The sequence below is a fragment of the Eretmochelys imbricata genome, chromosome 6 (assembly GCF_965152235.1).
Source record: "Eretmochelys imbricata isolate rEreImb1 chromosome 6, rEreImb1.hap1, whole genome shotgun sequence".
NCBI classification, from domain to species: domain Eukaryota; kingdom Metazoa; phylum Chordata; order Testudines; family Cheloniidae; genus Eretmochelys; species Eretmochelys imbricata.
Window position 1 is genome coordinate 24,056,878 of NC_135577.1, and position 22,305 is coordinate 24,079,182.

The following is a 22,305-nucleotide window of genomic DNA, read 5'->3' on the forward strand; positions in this document are numbered from 1 at the left end:
GCAAAGAATATGTTCACATGCTGCATACAAGGTATGCTGTGTAGAAATATGTAACTGGTCATTAATGAAGCAGAACTTACTTTAGAAACATATGAAAGGCCAAACAATTCTCCTAAACTGTTATAAGGAAACCTCATTAATGGATAATTAACACAGTAGATTAGTATCAAATCACTAGAACAAATCTCAACAGCACACTCTGCTAGCTATTTTAAATTTAGTCTTAAAGTATTTGGACATATAGAAATTATACCTCTATGTATAAGTAACTGATGAGCTATTGCCAGCAGAGGTGCACATTCAAAAAACTTAGAAAAATTTGGTCTTGATCCACCATAATTTGCTAAATATACTAATGATTGCATATATACGGAATCCCACTATTACATATCTCCTCCATTTTTATAGTCAAAGGGGGTCACAGAATCCACTTCTCTTCAAGCACAGAATTGTTCCCTATTGCACATTTGCTATCTTTCCTACCCTGTTCCATCAGTAGACACTGAAGACAGCCCAAGTTTAACTCCTTTCTTAGTTTTCTTTTAGTGTTAGACAGTTGATTTTTAGTTTTTTGTTAGAACATGCCTGTTTCTAGGGTTGCTCACTGTAAGACCCCTCTGTCCCTGATGCTAGAGCCCTCTACTTCAGAGAATTCATTTAATATCCTGTTTGAATCATAGAATATCAGAGTTGGAAGGGACCTCAGGAGGTCATCTAGTCCAACCCCCTGCTCAAAGCAGGACCAATCCCCAATTTTTGCCCCAGATCCCTAAATGGCCCCTTCAAGGATTGAGCTCACAGCCCTGGGTTTAGCAGGCCAATGCTCAAACCACTGAGCTATTCCTGAGCTATTTACAAAACAATGTAAAACTTTAGAGCCTGCAAGTCCACTCAGTTCTACTTCTTGTTCAGCCAATCGCTCAAACAAGTTTGTTCACATTTGCAGGAAATAATGCTGCCCGCTTCTTGTTTACAATGTCACCTGAAAGTGAGAACAGGCGTTCTCATGGCACTGTTGTAGCCAGCATTGCAAGATATTTATGTGCCAGATGGACTAAAGATTCATATGTCCCTTCATGCTTCAACCACCATTCCAGAGGCTGAGTCCATGCTGATAACGGGTTCTGCTCAATAATTATCTAGATTCATAGATATTTAGGTCAGACGGGACCATTATGATCATCTAGTCTGACCTCCTGCACAACGCAGGCCACAGAATCTCACCCACCAATACTACAAAAAAAAAACCTCACACCCATATCTGTGCTATTGAAGTCCTCAAATTGTAGTTTAAAGACTTTAAGGAGCAGAGAATCCTCCAGCAAGTGACCCGTGCCCCATGCTACAGAGGAAGGCGAAAAACCTCCAGGGCCTCTTCCAATCTGCCCTGGAGGAAAATTCCTTCCCGACCCCAAATATGGCGATCAGCTAAACCCTGAGCATATGGGCAAGATTCATCAGCCAGATACAACAGAAAATTCTTTCCTGGGTAACTTGGATCTCACCCCACCTAATAGCCCATCACAGGCCATTGGGCCTATTTACCATGAATATTTAATTACCAAAACCATGTTATCCCATCATACCATCTCTTCCATAAACTTATCGAGTTTTATCTTAAAAAGAGACAGATCTTTTGCCCCCACTGCTTCCCTTGGAAGGCTATTCCAAAACTTCACTCCTCTGATGGTTAAAAACCTTCGTCTAATTTCTAGTCTAAATTTCCTAGTGGCCAGTTTATATCCATTTGTTCTTGTGTCCACATTGGTACTGAGCTTAAATAATTCCTCTCCCTCTCTGGTATTTATCCCTCTGATATATTTATAGAGAGCCATCATATCTCCCCTCAACCTTCTTTTAGTTAGGCTAAACAAGCCAAGCTCCCTGAGTCTCCTTTCATAAGACAAGTTCTCCATTCCTCGGATCATCCTAGTAGCCCTTCTCTGTACCTGTTCCAGTTTGAATTCATCTTCTTAAACATGGGAGACCAGAACTGCACACAGTATTCCAGGTGAGGTCTCACCAGTGCCTTGTATAACGGTACTAAAACCTCCTTATCCCTACTGGAAATACCTCTCCTGATGCATCCCAAGACCACATTAGCTTTTTTCACAGCCATATCATACAGGATGACTATGAGCCGCCAACGATCAACCAATACTCCAAGGTCCTTTTCCTCCTCCGTTCCTTCTAATTGATGCGTCCCTAGCTTATAACTAAAATTCTTGTTATTAATCCCTAAATGCATGACCTTACACTTCTCACTATTAAATTTCATCCCATTACTATTACTCCAGTTTACAAGGTCATCCAGATCCTCCTGTAGGATATCCCGGTCCTTCTCTAAATTGGCAATACCTCCCAGCTTTGCATCATCCGCAAACTTTATTAGCACACTCCCACTTTTTGTGCCAAGGTCAGTAATAAAAAGATTAAATGAGATTGGTCCCAAAACCGATCCTTGAGGAACTCCACTGGTAACCTCCCTCCAGCCTGACAGTTCACCTTTCAGTAGGACCCGTTGTAGTCTCCCCTTTAACCGATTCCTTATCCACCTTTCAATTTTCCTATTGATCCCCATCTTATCCAATTTAACTAATAATTCCCCAGGTGGCACGGTATCAAATGCCTTACTAAAATCTAGGTAAATTAGATCCACTGCGTTTCCTTTGTCTAAAAAAATCTGTTACCTTCTCAAAGAAGGAGATCAGGTTGGTTTGGCACGATCTACCTTTTGTAAAACCATGTTGCATTTTGTCCCATTTACCATTGACTTCAATGTCCTTAACTACCTTCTCCTTCAAAATTTTTTCCAAGACCTTGCATACTACAGATGTCAAACTAACAGGCCTATAATTACCCGGATCACTTTTTTTCCCTTTCTTAACAATAGGAACTATGTTAGCAATTCTCCAATCATACAGTACAACCCCTGAGTTTACAGATTCATTAAAAATTCTTGCTAATGGGCTTGTAATTTCTTGTGCCAATTCCTTTAATATTCTTGGATGAAGATTATCTGGGGCCCCCGATTTAGTCCCATTAAGCTGTTTGAGTTTCGCTTCTACCTCAAATATGGTAATGTCTACCTCCATATCCTCATTCCCATTTGTCATGCTACCATTATCCCTAAGATCCTCTTTAGTCTTATTAAAGACTGAGGCAAAGTATTTGTTTAGATATTGGGCCATGCCTAGATGATCCTTGACCTCCACTCCATCCTCAGTGTTTAGCAGTCCCACTTTTTCTTTCTTTGTTTTCTTCTTATTTATATGACTATAGAACCTTTTACTATTTGTTTTAATTCCCTTTGCAAGGTCCAACTCTACTTGACTTTTAGCCTGTCTCACTTTATCCCTACATGTTCTGACCTCAAAAAGGTAGCTTTCCTTGCTGATCCCTCCCATCTTCCACTCCCTATATGCTTTCTGCTTTTTCTTAATCACCTCTCTGAGATGCTTGCTCATCCAGCTTGGTCTACAACTCCTGCCTATGAATTTTTTCCCCTTACTTGGGATGCAGGCTTCTGATAGCTTCTGCAGCTTTGATTTAAAATAATCCCAGGCCTCCTCTACCTTTAGATCCATAAATTCTTCAGTCCAATCCACTTCCCTAACTAATTTCCTTAATTCCTGAAAGTCAGCCCTTTTGAAATCAAAAACCCTAGCTGCAGATTTATTTTTATTAATCCTTCCATTCAGTTTGAACTGAATTAGCTCATAATCTTCACTTGAGTCAATATTATCCCCTACAACCATTTCTTCTATGAGGTCCTCACTACTCACCAAAACCAAATCTAAAATGGCATCCCCCCTAGTCGGTTCAGCAACTACTTGCTGAAGGAATCCATCAGCTATCGCATCTAGGAAAATCTGAGCCCTATTATTATTACTAGCACTCGTCCTCCAGTCTATATCTGGGAAGTTAAAGTCTCCCATGATCACACAGTTTCCATTAGTATTTACTTTATTAAAAACATTAAAAAGGGCTCTATCCATACCCAAATTCGATCCCGGCGGTCTATAGCACACCCCAAGCACTATCACAGGGGAGGCTCTAGTAGTTTTCTTCCCCAATTTAATTTTTGCCTAGACGGACTCAGTCATATCCCACTTCATCTCTTCTTATTTCTTTACATTCTATCTCATCATTGATATACAGTGCTACTCCACCACCTTTACCTTTATTTCGGTCTTTCCTAAACAGCAAATACCCTTCAGTAGCCCAGTCATGACTACTATTCCACCATGTTTCTGTTATCCCTATAATATCCGGTTTCACTTCCTGCACCAGTAGCTCTAGTTCCTCCATTTTGTTACCTAGGATCCTCGCATTAGTGTACAAACATCTTAATTTTTGCTGTTTGGCCTCACTCACATTCTGTACCCTATTAGGCACGGTCATTTTACTACCAGTATAACCTATTAGACTTGTATCTACACTGCCCTTCCTCCTACCCACGGCTGTATCCATTCTTACTCCGTTTTCTTTCCTCTCAATGCTAAATTCTGGGGTGGAGATTAGCTGGACATCTCCCAACCATCTCCCCCTAATTCCTAGTTTAAAGCTCTCTTAATCAGTTGTGCCAGCCTCCATCCTAGAAGTGTATTTCCTTCCCTACTCAGATGAAGTCCATCCCGAGAGAACTGTCCTCTATCCATGAATGCCTCCCAGTGGCCATACATCCCAAAGCCCTCCTTATAGCACCATTGCCTAAGCCATCTGTTGATAGTCATAATCTTGTCACACTTTTGTTGCCCTTCTCTAAGAACAGGCGGAATCCCACTAAAGATCACCTGAGCCTCAATTTCCTTAAGCATCTTCCGCAGCCTAGCATAGTCTCCCTTAATACTTTCCAGCGAGAATCTAGCTGTATCATTTGTTCCCACATGAAGGATAATTAGGGGATTCTTTCCCGCTCCCTTTAGAATCCTTTTCAACCTCAGGTCTACATCCCGTATCTTAGCACCTGGAAGACAGCACACCCTCCTATTCTCCGGATCAGCTCTGGTTACAGGTCTATCTATTCTTCTCAGTAAAGAGTCCCCAATCACATAGACCTGTCTTGTCCTAGCGACAGTGCTATTCTCCAGTCTATCCCCTGTTCCCTCTGGCTGCAAGTTCTTTCCACTCCTATCCTCCCTTGTAATCCTCTTTAACCCATCCTGTATCCTCCTGGGGCTCATATTTGGTGTAATCTCCATTAACTCTTCCCCTTTTCCTATAGGGCTAGCCGCTCTTTTCTTCCTTGCCCTTCCACCTTCAGTAACTACCTGCTGAGCCCCTTCTTCATTTTCCAACTCTGCATACCTATTCTTAAGCTCTATCTAAAGCAGTGCAGACCAACACGTGTTCACTTTCATCATCCGAGTCAGATGCCACCAACAGAAGGCTAGTTTTCTTTTGTGGTGGTTCGGATTCTGTAGTTTCCGCATCGGCATGGTGCTCTTTTAAAGATTTCTGGAAGCATGACCCACACCCTGTCCCTCTCAGATTTTGGAAGGCACTTCAGATTCTCAAACCTTGGGTCAAGTGCTGTAGCTATCCTTAGAAATCTCACATTGGTACCTTCTTTGCATTTTGTGAAATCTGCCGTGAAAGTGTTCTTAAAATGAACAACATGTGCTGGGTCATCATCCGAGACTGCTATAACGTGAAATATATGGCAGAATACAGGTAAAACACAGAGCAGAAGACATACAATTCTCCCCCAAGGAGTTCAGTCATAAATTTAATTAAACCATTTTTTAATGAGCATCATCAGCATGGAAGCATGTCCTCTGGAATTGTGGCTAAAGCATGAAGGGGCATACAAACGTTTAGCATATCTAGCACGTAAATACCTTGCAATGCTGGCTACAAAAGTGCCATGCAAACTTCTGTTCTCACTTTCAGGTGACATTGTAAATAAGAAGTGGGCAGCATTAGCTCCTGTAAATGTAAACAAACTTGTTTCTCTTAGTGATTGGCTGAACAAGAAGTAGGACTGAGTGGACTTGCAGGCTCTAACGTTTTACATTGTTTTGTTTTTGAATGCAGTTATGTAACCAAAAAAAAAAATTACAAATGTAGATTTTTTAGTTGTGCTTTCACCATGAAGAGATTGCACTATGATACTTATATGATGTGAACTGAAAAATAATATTTCTTATTTTTACAGTGCAAATATTTGTAATAAAAATATAAAGTGAGCACTGTACACTTTGTATTCTGTGTTGCAATTGAAATAGCTATATTTTAAAATGTAGAAAAACATCCAAAATATTTAATAAATTTAAATTGGTATTCTATTGCTTAACAGTGCAATTAAAACTATGATTAATCGCGATTAATTATTTTTAATCGCAATTAATTTGTGTCAATCACATGAGTTAACTGCAATTAAAATCGACAACCCTACTTTTTTCTGGTCCTCTAGAACTGCTGCATCATGCCAAGAGATTCACTGAACAGCTCGGAAAGCTCTTCAGCTCTTTTAGAATTCTTGGGTGCAAGTTGTCTAGTCCCGCAGATTTAAGATATTTAAATTTAGCAGTTACTGTTTAACATCCTACCTAATTATTGTTTGAATAGAAATGTCATTGTCACTATAAGATGTGAAGGTATCATCCAGCTATGAGGGACAGATAACAGGTATCCCACTGGTTAACTCATTTGTATTAGCAATGGTTTTACCTTGGCTATTTGCACCATGGTCTTGGAAAGCTCCTCTATCTCATCCTCACTGCCAAAAACACTCTCAAAATCTTGGTAAGTCCAGCCATCAAACAAAATCCGAGGAACTGAGAAGAAAGAAACAAGTAATTATGGAAATTACAATTGCTCTGATTACACTGATAAATTCACAGGAAAATCTCCCATATCTAAAGGATTTGCTTCTCTACTTTCTAACTCCAGTTAGTATAGATAAGCAAATTGCTCATGCAATGTTGTCCTTTGTTTCAAAAGTGGGTTACTAAAGAACGTTGACTCAAAGTAGATACTTTGAATGGAGAACTGAGTTATTAGTAGGGGCTGTAAAATCAATCAGGGGTCGGTCCTGGGGCCGGTTTTGTTCAATATCTTCATAAATGATCTGGAGGATGGTGTGGATTGCACACTCTCAGCAAATTTGCGGATGATACTAAACTGGGAGGAGTGGTTGATACGCTGGAGGGCAGGGATAGGATACAGAGGGACCTAGACAAATTGGAGGATTGGGCCAAAACAAATCTGATGAGGTTCAATAAGGATAAGTGAAGGGTCCTGCACTTAGGACGGAAGAACCCAATGCACAGCTACAGACTAGGGACCGAATGGCTAGGCACCAGTTCTGCGGAAAAGGACCTAGGGGCGACAGTAGACAAGAAGCTGGATATGAGTCAACAGTGTGCCCTTGTTGCCAAGAAGGCCAATGGCATTTTGGGATGTATAAGTAGGGGCATAGCGAGCAGATCGAGGGACGTGATCGTTCCCCTCTATTCGACATTGGTGAGGCCTCATCTGGAGTACTGCGTCCAGTTTTGTGCCCCACACTACAAGAAGGATGTGGATAAATTGGAGAGAGTCCAGCGAAGGGCAACAAAAATGATTAGGGGTCTGGAACACATGACTTATGAGGAGAGGCTGAGGGAACTGGGCTTGTTTAGTCTGCAGAAGAGAAGAATGAGGGGGGATTTGATAGCTGCTTTCAACTACCCGAGAGGTGGTTCCAAAGAAGATGGTTCTAGACTATTCTCAGTGGTAGAAGAGGACAGGACAAGGAGTAATGGTCTCAAGTTGCAGTGGGGGAGGTTTAGGTTGGATATTAGGAAAAACTTTTTCACTAGGAGGGTGGTGAAACACTGGAATGCGTTACCTAGGGAGGTGGTAGAATCTCCTTCCTTAGAAGTTTTTAAGGTCAGGCTTGACAAAGCCCTGGCTGGGATGATTTAATTGGGGATCGGTCCTGCTTTGAGCAGGGGGTTGGACTAGATGACCTCCTGAGGTCCCTTCCAACCCTGATATTCTATGATTCTATGATAATCTTAAAGGGATGCCAGCTTGAAAATAGTGTCTCCTTCTGGAAGTTTTGTACCTATTATTGACACAATGCTTAAGATTACTACACTGGAAAGATGAAGAATTTTACTTTTAAACTTTAGTTTGTTACCTTTGTGTGTTTAGCAGCACTGAGTCTAGTCAGTTTCGCTATTTTGATTATTTCTAGCACTCATGACAACATTCTTGTATTCTGTCCTTTGAGGAATCTCAGACACGCTCTTCCCAAAGCTCCATAAGACTGTTTACTAGTTCTGCCCCCATGTTACTAGAAGTGAAGATACAACAAGCAAGCAGGAAAGAGAGCTATTAGGAAGGCTGTCATCCAAGGTGGACTAGAAGAGGACGTGCCACCTGGTGGAAAACTATTCTAACCACAGGAGCAGAAAGGCTTAGAATTGTTTTAGGTTAATAAAGAGAATCAGGACATATTTAAAAAGAAAAGAATTCATATTCATCAGAAAGTTGTATTTTAAAAGACAGTTAAAAATTTCAAGTTGAGGGTTCTTTTAATTTAAATGAATTTCATCCTTCTGCAATCCACTCTTTACATTTTGACATCTGCATAAAGCAAGCATGTCAATCACTGGCAGGATCATGGAGTAGGTAAGGTGATCTGTTTAGCAGATGTGTCTATATCAATGTTTTCCAATTTTTCTAAAATAGGAAACTGTTATAGAGACCTCAGACTTTCAGGTTAAGAGGAAAATGCAGTAATCTGCTGCATCATCATGCTAGACACTCTAGCTGGATCATCAGTTTGATTCTCTAACCAGATCTTATGGGTACTGTGGTCACAAGGCCAACCTCTCCCCACAAGAACATGGCAATCAGCTCTGAAGGAATTCTCATCCAGAAGGAAGATGGCAGGAACACAGAGTCCAAGAGTCTGAACCAAGAAAAAAAAATGGTGGTGGGCTGGGGGTATTTCTCAGGACAAAAACCTCAGGGCACCAACAGGCATGGTAGCTCAATTACTGAGCCACCAATAATTAATTGACCCAAATAATGCTAGATCCACTCTTTTATACTTTTTTTTTTCTCTCCAGTCTTTTCCCTTAAAAGCCTGTGCATGAGGACTATTTTGCTCAGCTAACATCGCCCATCCACATACTCCTGAAATAAAGGCTTCCTTGCCTGTGCCAATCACCACAAGCAGAAGACTACAAGAAACTTAAAATGCAGCCTCACCTATTTTGATGTTTTTAGAGTTTTTCTTGACATCTTTTATCCAATCTGTCAAACAATGAAACAGATGTTAAACTAAGAGCATATCTAATATCAATATCTATAATGTCTCTTTCAAGAGACGTCTTCAAGTAAAGTATGTAGTTACATTGCAACTTTCTTCCTCCCATAAGAGAAAGTGTTACTTGTTCACAGGTCATTCTATTGTGAGTACAGCCTTACTGATATCTAGAGAATAAAGCTAGTTGCCCCATTCCATATGGAAACCAGTGGTTCAACATTTTTACCTTACAAAAGTTTCCCCTGCCTTTCACATGAAATGCAACAGCATTTCTTCTGGCTCATTTGTCACAACAACCAGATTGCAGCATATTGAGGCTTTGATTTTTTGGGGGGAGGCTTCAATCATCCTTTGGAATGCACAGGTTTAAATAAGATGGTATTTTTAGTGGCCTGTCCCATTTTCATAAGGATTATTTTACTAAATCATTATTAGTGTCTTTCATTCAGCCTATGGCAATACTGACTATATATTTCAATATTTCATATACACATCCAAACACCACACGCAATGAAAATAAAGAACCTTGGTCAGCATCATGGAGCCCTGTGAACTGGAACATCTCCTTTCCCTTTCTTTTCACCTGTAGCCAGACTGGGGAGATCAACGTAAATTTGTTTCCAAACACTTTAGCAATATCGTAGCCATGGTTGTTCCACTTGCAAAAAGGAAAAAGAAAAAAGTCATTACAACAGGATCTACAGCAACCTTTACTACTTGCCAGATGACAATTTTTCTGTATATTACAAGGAAAAGTGTTGGAAGGATCACTGCAGGTCAGTTTGTGGGCTTCGGAGGAAGTGTTTTAGCATGTTTGTAGAGCTTCATTACTTAGTATCGACTATGGAATACACACGAGAAACGTCTAGCAAAGGTAAATGCACAAGCCCATCTTAGCTACAGATTTTACTGAATTTAAGAGAGACTCCAGTGCGGAATGGAATTAATAGGTTATTTAGTCCATTTTTTTTTTCAATGGAAATTAGGAATTGTGAAATTTCACACACCTGCTTTTCTTGTAAGGGATGGAAGAGCCAGACAGTCACAGGATATCCAAGTGGAGTCTGCTAGAAGGCCTAGCCTTCCCGTGACTATACTTTCCCTCCTTAATAAGTGATAATGCTTCCAACAGAATCTACTGCATTCTAAACACTTGCTGTAGTGAAGTGTGAACAGAGTCTGCTGAATTTTGCCATATTCTAAAAGAAGTTTCTAGAAAAGCTGCAGGGAGACCTGTAGTATTTTGTTTTTAATCAAAACAAGTTCACTCCAGATACTTGAAACTGTTAAAAATGAAAATTTTGAAAGATCACTGTTGTATCTGAATATTTAAAATTCCTTTTTCTTAGGGCATGTCTACACTTATAGCTCTGCAGCGGTGCAACTGTACCAGTAGACATACTGTAGATAGTGTAGACATAGCTTTAGACCAAGACTTGTTTAAAAGAAATTATCCCTCAGTCCCCCACAACATCTTCTCTTCCCCTCTAGCCAACTCCTATGTTAAGGGCCAAAACATGTGCTGCCAAATGTGCATCAATTTTTGCTTTAGCACTTGCATCCTTACTCTTATGCAAGACCTTTAAAAAAAAAAAAAAGACCTTTCTTAATGCAGCACATTTCCTAGAAATTTCTACTGAAGTGATGAGCAGTGTAATAGCTAAAGATGAAAACTAAGTCATTATGTGGCTTTGCAGTTGACACATGGAAATAAGTGGTCCAGTTTTCACCCTCCAAGCCACCATTTCAGTGTGTAGAAGACTCTGAAAATACCACTACTTCACGTTCTAAGTATTTTTCAAACCCCAAATAACAGGAACTTCAAGGGATAGGTTTGAAAAATGCTGAGTCTTAAAGGCTTTAACGTGTTTATATTTTGCCATTTTTAAATGCTTATTCATGTTTAGTTACAACACTGTGAAATTTAAGACTTAAAAATCTTGAATTTCATGGATTCAGATACTTAAAATGCTACGACAACGAAATTTACAAAAATGGACAGGGAATTTGGTAGGGCCCTGCTAACAGTAAAAGCAAAGTTCGTTTGGGAGCCTGAGTGACCCTTCACTTGGAAGTCAACTTTCACCAAGCTTAACTGGCAAGTGGACACAGCTGAATACTTGTCAAAACAAACTCCTAGCCTACAAAGGGAGGGAAATAAGTCCAGTTATGTGTTTGTACTGAGTCAAAGGGGTAATATTTCCTCATTGTCCTTCAAATCCCTCCTTCAAACCTCTACTTAGCCATCCCTACAAAAAAGTCAACAGTTTGGCAACTGATGAGCTGCAGTTCGTAGTGTTGGTATCATTAGCAATTAATTTTTTTAACTGGTTACACTTTTTCTTATTTGTTTACACAGCCCTTTACTATTATCAAAATGTGTGTTCATTATTCTAAAAGGGATCTAGGGAGATGTTTTGAATACTAGTGAGCTTGGAAATAAAAGTTAGTTTAGTGTCAGCAGAAAAAGTTTTGCTCTGTATTGAAATTATTCAAGTTGCATTGTGCAGCTACCCATAGTACATATACAGTCCCCATTGCTCTAGTATGTGACCACACCACAATCTCATACTACCCCTGTGAGACAGAGAAATACTATTATCCCCCTGGGAAATCTGGACGGACACGGACACACACACACACGGAGAGGGAGAGAGAGAGAGAGACTATGCAACTTGCATGGAAGTCACACAGAAATCGGTATCAGAACAGGGAAACAAACGCAGGTTCAAGTTCCAGACTAGTACCCAACTGATGAACCATCCTTCTTCTCTTGGGTGGCTATTTGACCAAGCATCAGAAGTAGCTATAATAAGGAAACTGAAGGGATAGGTACAATATTATACCTGGTGCTGGGCTGAATCTGCTTACCGAGGCTGCAAGAATGGAGAAACCTGGCATATTACTAATCTGCTGTGTATTCAGCAGAGACTCTGATTTGTATTTTATTACTTACAGGGGTGATATATCCCAGAACATCTCCCAAGAAGTGTCTCTCCTTCGTTTTCTTGGCACAGTAACTTTTGTGTTCCAACACAATATCTTTTGCCTTTGGATCAGTGACTACCAGACCCCGGTCTTGTACAATTTTGTCTGAATGCCAAATCTAAGATGGAAAACAATTTTTAGAATTACTTTCATTAACAGCATTTGTACAATTAACTACTTTGAGTTAATGTACACTCTAATCACATCATTACACTTTTAGTGTTCCCTATAAATGATGCAGTATAGCTTAGTTAAAAGGAACAGGCTAGAGCTCAGAAATGCTGTCAGTATCAGCAATATTTAAAGTCTTACTTTATACACACTTCCTCTGCAAACAGAAAAAAGGAGAACGCCAATTTACTATAGGAATAGAGTGTGCCAGTCTCCACACATGAGCAGTATGACACTCATTCAGAGGTTAAAAGACAATTTTGCAATAAGTTCATAATGTATTCTAACATGTTTTGCTTTTTGGAAGAAGACCCTGAGACACTTAACTCTTGGCAATTATAGTCAGACAAATCTAGGACACCATTAGCAAGGTTTAAGTGCTGTTCTACAGTGAGTAGTGACTAAAGCAGTACTGTGGGGTTCATGTTTGTGTCTTATGATTTGTATACCCAATATCATACAAGTTTTTTTTTTCTAGCTGCCAGTTTTGCAAACCCAGCGTGGACTCTGGGAGTCAAGCTAAGTTTCCTCACACCAGTAATAAAGATTCTGCAGGGCCAGTTCTCTAAGTACAACCCCACTGTCTCCTAGTTTAGGTTTACACAGTCCCAACTGATTGGCAATGTACTAATTTCCAGTTTTGTGAGGAATCAGTACTTAAAACTTACCACAATTAAGTGATCTGAGTTTTGTAGTGTTCATAGGAGTGAAAGATAAGATTACAGACACACAGCAGATCAGCTGAATAAAGCGATGCATAGTCTCTTTTCAGAGTATAACTGTACTCTCAAGTATTACATCAAAAAACAATTGCAAGCGTGAAGGGTTCCCAGTCTGGCGTGTTGGTTAAACACTTTAAGGAGGCCATTACATTTAAGACATTTTGTATTGAACTTCCATTGTGATTTGGGTTTTGAAGGTAGAGACACTTCATACAGCTTTTACCACTAGCGAAGTGTCCACAACCATGAACGTATCAGAGGCATCAGGAGCAAGAGTAAGGACCAGTCAGAGTTCTAGTAACCAAAAGCAGAGCACTAAGGCCTGACAAGGTGCACACTTAGTGGACAATTGTCAGCATTTATTGATTGATGTTGTTGACTGGAAAGAAAAGTCAAATCAACGTCCCACTATTTTTAGTCATATTTGATTGAGTACAGTCTCCTGAGGTGGTATGAGTACAGATATAGTGCCACTTGCTACTGTACCCAGTTTGCTTTGAGTACAGAATATATTTGGGAGCCAGGGACTGTCTTTTCCGAGCGGTACCTAGCATATCTTGAACACTACTGTAAAACTAACTACAGGTTTGTTTTCTAAAGAACGCTTTTAATTTTGTGCACACCATTTTCAGCATCGCCCATCAGGCCCCTCTATCATGCCCTGTCACTTGGTTTTCCATGATTACCATTCAGCATTGCCCCTCTCTGCTGTCAGTAGGTCCATCCTACCACACCACCAAGCCCTGTTCACCCCCTACAATCACTTCCTTCACTCCTGCTCTCACACAGCAAGTGTCTTTATCAGAAATCCTGGAACCACGCTGAGTTCCTCCACTACAAATTCATTCTCTCCTCCTTCACTTCTGCCCTCTTCCTAGCTAGAACTATTTTATTTTACCCACTTAAATTGTATCCTATGTCTTCAACCCCAACCACCTTTGACTGACTCCTTAAGTCTTCCCCTCCTCCTGCCTCCACTTTTCTCCCAGCTCAGGGTATTGAAATTTCTTCCAAGAGAAAATGGAAAAAATACGTGACCTTCCTCCTCCCCTCAGATCATTTTACCTTCCCCTCTCCTATAACTCATCTCCTTTTCCTGTCACAGACAATATACTTGACTGCTCTCTTCCTCTAGCCCCTCCATTTGCCCCGATGAACCCATCCCATCCCCTGATCTCCGTTGTGCCCACTCTTTTCCTTAAACTCTCACTGTCCTCTGGCTTTTTCCCCTCATAAGACAAGAACATTTTAGTCTCTCCCATCTTAAAAAACCAACCCTTGATCACTGATTCTCCAGCTACCATGCTGTCTCTCTTCTGTCTCAAAGTTCACTGAACATGTACAAAGTGCTTCTCCTCTAATTCCATCCTAGACCCTCTCCATTGCAGTTTCTGCCCCTTGACTTCCACTTAAACCATTCTCAAACTCTCAGATGAGCTCCTTCTAACCAAAGCTCAGAACCAATAGTCCATCCTCAACCTCCTTCTCCCGTCAGCTACCTTCAACAATGTCAACCACATTCCTCTTCTTGAAATCTTACCCTTCCTTGGCTTCTGTGACTCTGTCCTTTCCTGGTTCTTCTTCTCTCTTTCTAATAACTCTTTCACCATTTACTTTGGAGAATCCCTGTCATCCTCACCTTCAACTTTCTATGGGGATTCCAGAGGGCTCTTGGTCCTTCTATTTTCCCTCTGCACCTGATCGTTGGGAAATCTTGTTTTACATTCAGTGTGCACACCCTTTCCCAGACTCTGCATGAGGACATTCACTAGTAGCAGCAATGCTAAAAGTGAAGCAGCAGAAGCAGGTACAAGAAGTTATGGCAGGATTGAGGACGTCTAGTCCTGTTGCTCTTAAGCCTGCCCAAAGCACTGTTTTTAACATTAAAGGCACCCAGAACCACCCTTGCTTTAAGCAATGAGTTCTGGATACTAAAAGGTGCTTTATCAGAAGCTTGACATTTTAGCTACACAGTTCCAAAATTTTAAATGTTCCTTTAAGCAAGACAATTTACACCTTTATGTTTTGCTATGTAGTGAACTTAACACTGTGCAGGTAGTTATTCTTACAAGTTCAATATCAGCTAAACAGCTTGTCTTCCTTGGTAATACTTTTAAAATTGTGACTTTTCAATTTTAAAAAAACCCATGATCCAGCTGTAGTTAAGACTATTCAGTATCAGTATACTTTAGTTATACTATTGGTTTTGTACTAAACCATCATAAATTAATTCCAGTAGAAAAACTCTTCAGCATCTGCCAATATTCTTTGTTAACTCACTTTGGAGTACAAGTTGTCATGAACAGCTAGTTCTTATACCTTTTCCTCCAGCGTTTCTGAAGCCATTTTCTTTGCATCTGTCTTTGATAACGTAGCATCAACCAGCTGGTAAATCAAGGCCAAAGAAAGTGCAGTACAGAGAAGTCTCATGGCAATTTCCACTATGCCAATCAGCTCTGCTTAAAAGAGACTAGACTTTTGATTCTTTCTTCTGTGAATACAAGAATACAACAGTTAAAGAGGAGTCAAATTTTCTTGTTTAAGACTTTGCATGACAAACAGTTGACTGTATTTAGCAAATCATTCTGTCCACTATACTTTCACAATGTCTTATTCAGAAATTTTTGGTATAGTGGCACCTTCTATCATAAGGCCAAGCAAATGGGATAGCCCGTTTACACAGAGGTCAGCTCCACCAGGATTACTGTAACCTCCAATGGCCACACATCATTTAAGTGTTCCCAAGATACTACAATCAAAAAAGCCTTCCCTTCCCAATCCAATCACCACTGGTTGCACTTGTGCCCCCATCCACTGCATTAAACTTTGCATCCTAACTTTAGGGCCTGCACACCTACTTCCAATCTACAATTCTGAGATTGTTTTGGATTGCATCCCTACTCTCCTTTTATAGTTCCAGCAAGGTCAGTCTTGAAAGGCCTCTCCCATTCCAGTCATCCCACTATCTTCCAAGCTTCCCCCATGGGCTGAATACCCTCTGAACTAGGAGCCCCTTCCTTTTGTCATTTAAAACCCAAATCAATGCCCAAATCACAAAGCCTTTAATTTTAAAAATAAAAGTGATTTAAGAGATCACCCTCCTTCAAGTCAATCCTTAGATTTAGACTCTCCAAGGCAGGACCTGTACTTTTTGGGTCATGTACAGCATTGATTACATGGCTGGCCCTTAACTATCATTGGCACAAAGAAAATAAGCAGCAAGGGCACATGAAATAAAGCAACAGACCATCCTGTCTTGAGCATTAAAGACAAAGGGAAGTAATATCAAGATGAGGACATTAGATATGAATATTTTACAGTTTCTCATGTTCTATGTTTCTTTGCTGCTCTGTAAAGTTTAACATAGCTATCTCCTTCCATAAGACATGATTTTATTAGTCAGACTATATTAAGGTTCTGTTTATCGCTAGTTTGAATAGAAGGTTTATAAAAAAAAGAGATAAAGCATTTACTAAAGACCAAGAGGTCAAAAGATTGCTTATAACCATAGCTCATCTATACCACCTTCTAGTGATGTGCTTATAACCATCTAACCCATACTACTCATGTCCATAACATGCTTATAACTTCCACTATTTTTTTATTTAATTATAAATCGTTTGTAAAATGAACTTTAATAGTGAGTCTGACCTCTTTAATTTGAATAGATTAGATATTCTGCACTTGCTAGCCTACTGTATTCACTCACATTCATACATGACTGTCACATGACCAAATACTTTTGAGCCAGTATTTTCAGAAGTGATTAGTAATTTTGTGTGTCAGTTACATGTCAAACTTGAGACTTCATATAGGAGGCCTCTTTAGAAAACGTTGATCGTGCTCACCCTCTGAAAGTCAAGCCCCTGAACTGTCTCAAGTGTGACATGCAGTTTGTGTTTGTTTCAGTTTTTTGTAAAGTCCCCACCTGTGCCTTTCCTTGAATCATAAAAGCAGACAATAAACTAGTTCTCCATAGAATCATAGAAGATTAGGGTTGGAAGAGACTTTAGGAGGTCATCTAGTCCAACCCCCTGCTCAAAGCAGAACCCACCCCAACTAAATCATCAACCAGACATCCTGTATTGATGAAAATACTTTGGCTGCTCAGTAAGTTTTGATTATGAAAAATAAATAAATTTTGAAATGCATCTATATTGATCAGTTTCACAACTGGTTCTTACTAGGTCTTTTAGAAATAACGATGTAACCACAGACAAACAAATACAGCTCTTTGCCTTTCACAAGTGACATTCCGTGGCAGCATAGGCAGCCATCCAGTGACACGATATCACATAATTCCAAGAATAAACTAGAATCCCAGTACTGGCTCTTCCCATGATTATGTAAATGCCAGTTTAGGGACTAAACTATTGCTATTTTGAAGGTTGAAGCAATAGATTTACAAGAAAAAAAACCCTAAGAGAAGCCTTTACAGTCACCAATGTTTATAAAATGGACATCAGGAAATTCTGACTGGAGGAAATGGGAGACACCCCCAAGTGGCTAGTAGTTTCTTGGCAGAGAGAGTTGGACTTTGTTTGAAAGTCAGAACAGCATCCAACTTCTGTTTTAATCACTACTGTCAGTTTAGATTTTTAGCCATCCTACAAATAGTTATACAAGAGTGCTTCTGATTGGGGAAGCACTTTAACTTCATAAAGGAGGGAGAAAACAACAACAACCCCTGCTAAGTTTACATAGAGAATTTTTTATTTTGTCACGTGTCAAAAACAAAGCAAGTTCACAAAAGTGTCTATGGCCCAGTCTGAGGGTGAAATGCTGCCTCCAGACCCCTAGAATGGAATCCACCACCCCATGTGTTTCTTGTAGCAGTAGAATATGGGGAAAACCTATCCAAATTCAGGTTTTCATTCCTGGTGGACTTAGCCTTTAAGTTTCAAGTCAACCAAGAGAGATACAGGTTTAACAAACAAATATGATTGAGTGCATTTATTCTTAACATCTGAATTGTCGCACTCAAGCTTCTTGCAAGACAATGATGCAACACAGTGGTGGCAAATTATGGGCACTTGTGGTTTAAAAAATAACTAGGGATCTTTTCCAAGCTCCAGATGATGGGTTACCTGAAACAGTACTGAACAGAACGGTCCTATCCACAGACCACATAATATTGAATGTCAAGTTATTCTTTACACTCATAACAAATATAATCAAAAAGAGGTTTGAGGAAAAGTTTTCTTTTCCACAAGTTGGGCTGGTATTCCTCTGTGTAATTCCCTCAAGTGGTCACTGAGGAAACCAAGTAGTCAAGGCATGAGGAGTAATATGATGACAATAATTTAATTAAAAACTGGTTAAGGGATGGAAGTGTAAATGATCAGTTTTTAACATAAAAAAAAAAGAGGCTAAGAGCAGGATACAGGGATTCATATTAGGAACAGTGTTTTAATTATGAAGCAATAGCTGTTCTATAGTCAAGTTAAACTGACTTCAATAAAACTGAGATCCCACAAAAATCAGCTTCTTCATACATTATGCCCCAAAATTCACATTTTATCACAATGTAGATTTTGTACAGATTTGAACGGTTTTCTAAAATGGCATTTAATAAAAATCTCTGCTATTGACTTTGAAGACTAACTTTTATTGGCTCACACCACCAAGATTGCTATGCTTACAGACCTCAAGTTGGTTTTGTTGATCTTGCTGAAAAGTGTGTTTTAGTATTTCAAAATTAAAAGCATATTAGATGTTAATAGGGTGTAGATACCATCACACCAAAGGCAGGCAAGGAAGTTGTTAAGAGGATCAAAAGGAGTACTCAATGAGTAGTGAAATGCAGGGGGCGAGTTGAAAATGTCCCCTTCCCTGGGAGAAAACAGGGTCAATAAATTAACCATCTTGTTTACAAGAGAACTATTACAGTAACAAGTAAATTAGGACTGCTTGTCTCCCTCATCTGTCCCTCTACCCCATGTGAAGAAAGCTGCCCTTTACTTCTACTTCTCTGTTTTAACTTGGCTAAAAAAAGCCCCAATCCTCCAAACACTAGTCCAGTGCAGAGAAGCTCTCCAAGGTGTGAGTGTCGAGAAACGTTGGCATATTTAGTGTATGCCTGCACTACAATTACATGGGAGGGGGCAAAGGTGATTTCACTACATGTAGACATACTCATGATAGCTTTAATCTGACTCGTGCAAGTACCAATAGCCGTGAAGCCACAGCAGCACAGAGGGCCTGCATACGTACTGGGACAGCCAGCCCACTTTGAACTCTGGGCTGCTACATCTTCACTGCTATTGGTACATGCACCACCTAGATTAAAGCTAGCTCAGGTACATCTTTAGGCGCTGCAATCACGCTGCCAATTGCAGTGAAGACATACCTTAGAGTGACATGACATAGTATTTGTTTGTTTTCCCACTTCCTATTACTTGGAGCTATGGACCCAGGCTACTCCTATAGCTATTTTATAAGTACAAAGCAAAATGTAAGTTACTAAGAAAAAAATTATAGAAGTTAAGTCTCCTGCCGCTGACTCCAGACTGTGTTGTTGCAGCTTCTGAATTGAGCCAGAAATAGATTATTAAGGCCCAGTCAAGGATCAGATGCATAATAAAGAGTCCATGCCCCAGAGACGTCTCAACCTACATGTCAGGCAGGACACAATGGGTGGATGAAACAGGCAAATGGAGTGAGGGTGGGTGAGGAAGAGGTGGGAAAAGTCTAGCAAAAAGCATTTGTCTAATCTATGCTAGACAGAAGCCATGTATATGCCACATGGCAAAAATGTGTTTAAAGAAGGATTAAAAGAGGATAAGGTGAAAGCTTTATGAATTATGACAGGAAGCTTCCCTACACCGGGCAACCTGGAATAAAACAAACGTGCATGAGGGTGAAGCTGGCAGTGGTAGAGCAAAGATTGGGATGGAGAACTCAATAAGCTAGTAGATCTGATACGGTGGTGCTAAACAGTGAAGGACCTCAGAGGCAAAGGCAAAAATAAATTTGATACAGTAGAGGGGAAGCCAGAGGAAGGATGCAGAAGGAGTGGTGATGCTGGAGTCACAAGCCACGAAAGTGATCCTAGCAGCAGTGTTTTGAATAAACTAAGGAGGCAGCGTGACTGGCATCAAGGCAAGAGCAGACTTCAGTAGTCAAGAAGATTTGGTCCTGCTTTGAGCAGGGCGTTAGACTAGATGACCTCCTGATGTCCCTTCCAACCCTGATATTCTATGAGACGAAGGCCTTGAACAAAAGAAAAGATCAAGTCTTAGCAATACTATGAGCCTCAGGAAGCTCAGTGAGGAGCCCCTGAAAAAGCCCACCCTCTGCAGGCCTAGGTTGGTTGGGGTCAACCAACATCCCCACAAGACATAACAAGCTGATGGGGTCTGCAACTGCCATCCCTGCAAGCCGTAGAGCAGTGGTTCTCAAACTGTGGGTCAGAACCCCAAAGTGGGTCACGACCCCTTTTTAATAGGGTCGCCAAAGTTGGTGTTAGATTTGCTGGAGCTTTCAGCCCTGGGTCACGGGGCTTAGGTTACAGGCCACCTCCTGGGTATGAAGCCCCCGGGCTCTGACTTTGGCCCCCCAGGCCAGGGCAGCAGAGGCTGGGTTTCGGCTTTGGTCCCACCTCCTCAAGTCGTGCAGTAATTTTTGTTGTCAGAAGGTCGTCATGGTGCAATGAAGTTTGAGAACCCCTGCTGCAGAGGCTAGCCAACCAACCTTCCCTCCTACTAGCTAAAGACAAACCATTAACCTCTGTGCACTTAGCTTGAAGCACAACTCTTTTCCCAAGCTTTCCCCTCAACAGTACTTCATTCTCAGATTCTTTCCAATAAGACACCAAAACCTCCCTAAAGCCTGCTTTTTGGTAGCAAAGGAGGAAGAGCACCACGTTTAAACTCATGGGAGGAGGTTCCTAGGTAAAATGGTGATGAGGATCATTTAAGTACCCAGATAGTTAATGCAAATCTGTGAAAACTATAGACCAAATACTGGCTCCACCAGAAGCTGACAAACATTGATCTGAAGAGGTTTCAGAGTAGCAGCCGTGTTAGTCAGTAGTCGCAAAAAGAAAAGGAGGACTTGTGGCACCTTAGAGACTAACCAGTTTATTTGAGCATAAGCTTTCGTGAGCTACAGCTCACTTCATGTAGCTCACGAAAGCTTATGCTCAAATAAATTGGTTAGTCTCTAAGGTGCCACAAGTACTCCTTTTCTTTTATTGAACTGAAGAGGTTCACTACTAGTTTCAATATTTGGAACAATTCCTCAGCAATAGCACTGCAACTGCTGAAGATGGCAAGTTCCAAAGAAACAAACAGAAAAACCCTTGCTGAACTGCAGTCAGATGGCAAACGTGTTCTGAAAGTGTTCACACTTCAGCACTTCCTCACATCCAAGCATATGATATCCATATGCCAACTTTATTCAATAAACATTTGCTCTTGAATATGCAGAAGGCATTTTATGCTGGGCCAGAGTTCTGCAAATAGCAGTTCAACTGACAGCCAGTATTGGAACCTTCTTTTTAATATTTTGTTCTTTGGCTACAGCAATGTTGTAAAAGTTGAGTAAGATAACTCAGTAGTAGTGACAGTCCAAGTGTTGAAAACGCATTAACTGAGCTATAAATGCTTTTTTAAAAATACCTAAAACTGCAACAGTGCACGTTTTCCAGCAAAGCTGTAGCTTTGTAAAACCGATGTAACCAATGATTCCATAGAATCATAGACTATCAGGGTTGGAAGGGACCTCAGGAGATCATCTAGTCCAACCCCCTGCTCAAAGCAGGGCCAATCCCCAATTAAATCATCCCAGCCAGGGCTTTGTCAAGCCTGACCTTAAAAACTTCTAAGGAAGGAGATTCTACCACCTCCCTAGGTAACGCATTCCAGTGTTTCACCACCCTCCTAGTGAAAAAGTTTTTCCTAATATCCAACCTAAACCTCCCCCACTGCAACTTGAGACCATTACTCCTTGTCCTGTCCTCTTCTACCACTGAGAATAGTCTAGAACCATCCTCTTTGGAACCACCTCTCAGGTAGTTGAAAGCAGCTATCAAATCCCCCCTCATTCTTCTCTTCTGCAGACTAAACAAGCCCAGTTCCCTCAGCCTCTCCTCATAAGTCACGAGTTCCAGACCCCTAATCATTTTTGTTGCCCTTCGCTGGACTCTCTCCAACT

General features: G+C 40.5%; 1 protein-coding gene across 3 annotated transcripts in view; it reads right to left on the reverse strand.

Annotated features, from left to right (window-relative positions):
• Nucleotides 1–22,305, reverse strand: part of CHID1 (chitinase domain containing 1) — a 251,785-nt gene that overhangs the window by 225,092 nt on the left and 4,388 nt on the right. For all 3 annotated transcript variants that reach the window (XM_077819882.1, XM_077819883.1, XM_077819884.1), the window contains exons 2-6: nucleotides 15,469–15,640; nucleotides 12,225–12,374; nucleotides 9,794–9,926; nucleotides 9,211–9,255; nucleotides 6,676–6,782 (exon numbers count right to left, since the gene is read on the reverse strand). In XM_077819882.1, the coding sequence (XP_077676008.1) occupies nucleotides 6,676–6,782; nucleotides 9,211–9,255; nucleotides 9,794–9,926; nucleotides 12,225–12,374; nucleotides 15,469–15,579 (546 nt within the window). In that variant the 5' untranslated portion in view covers nucleotides 15,580–15,640. The remainder of the gene's footprint in view (nucleotides 1–6,675; nucleotides 6,783–9,210; nucleotides 9,256–9,793; nucleotides 9,927–12,224; nucleotides 12,375–15,468; nucleotides 15,641–22,305) is intronic.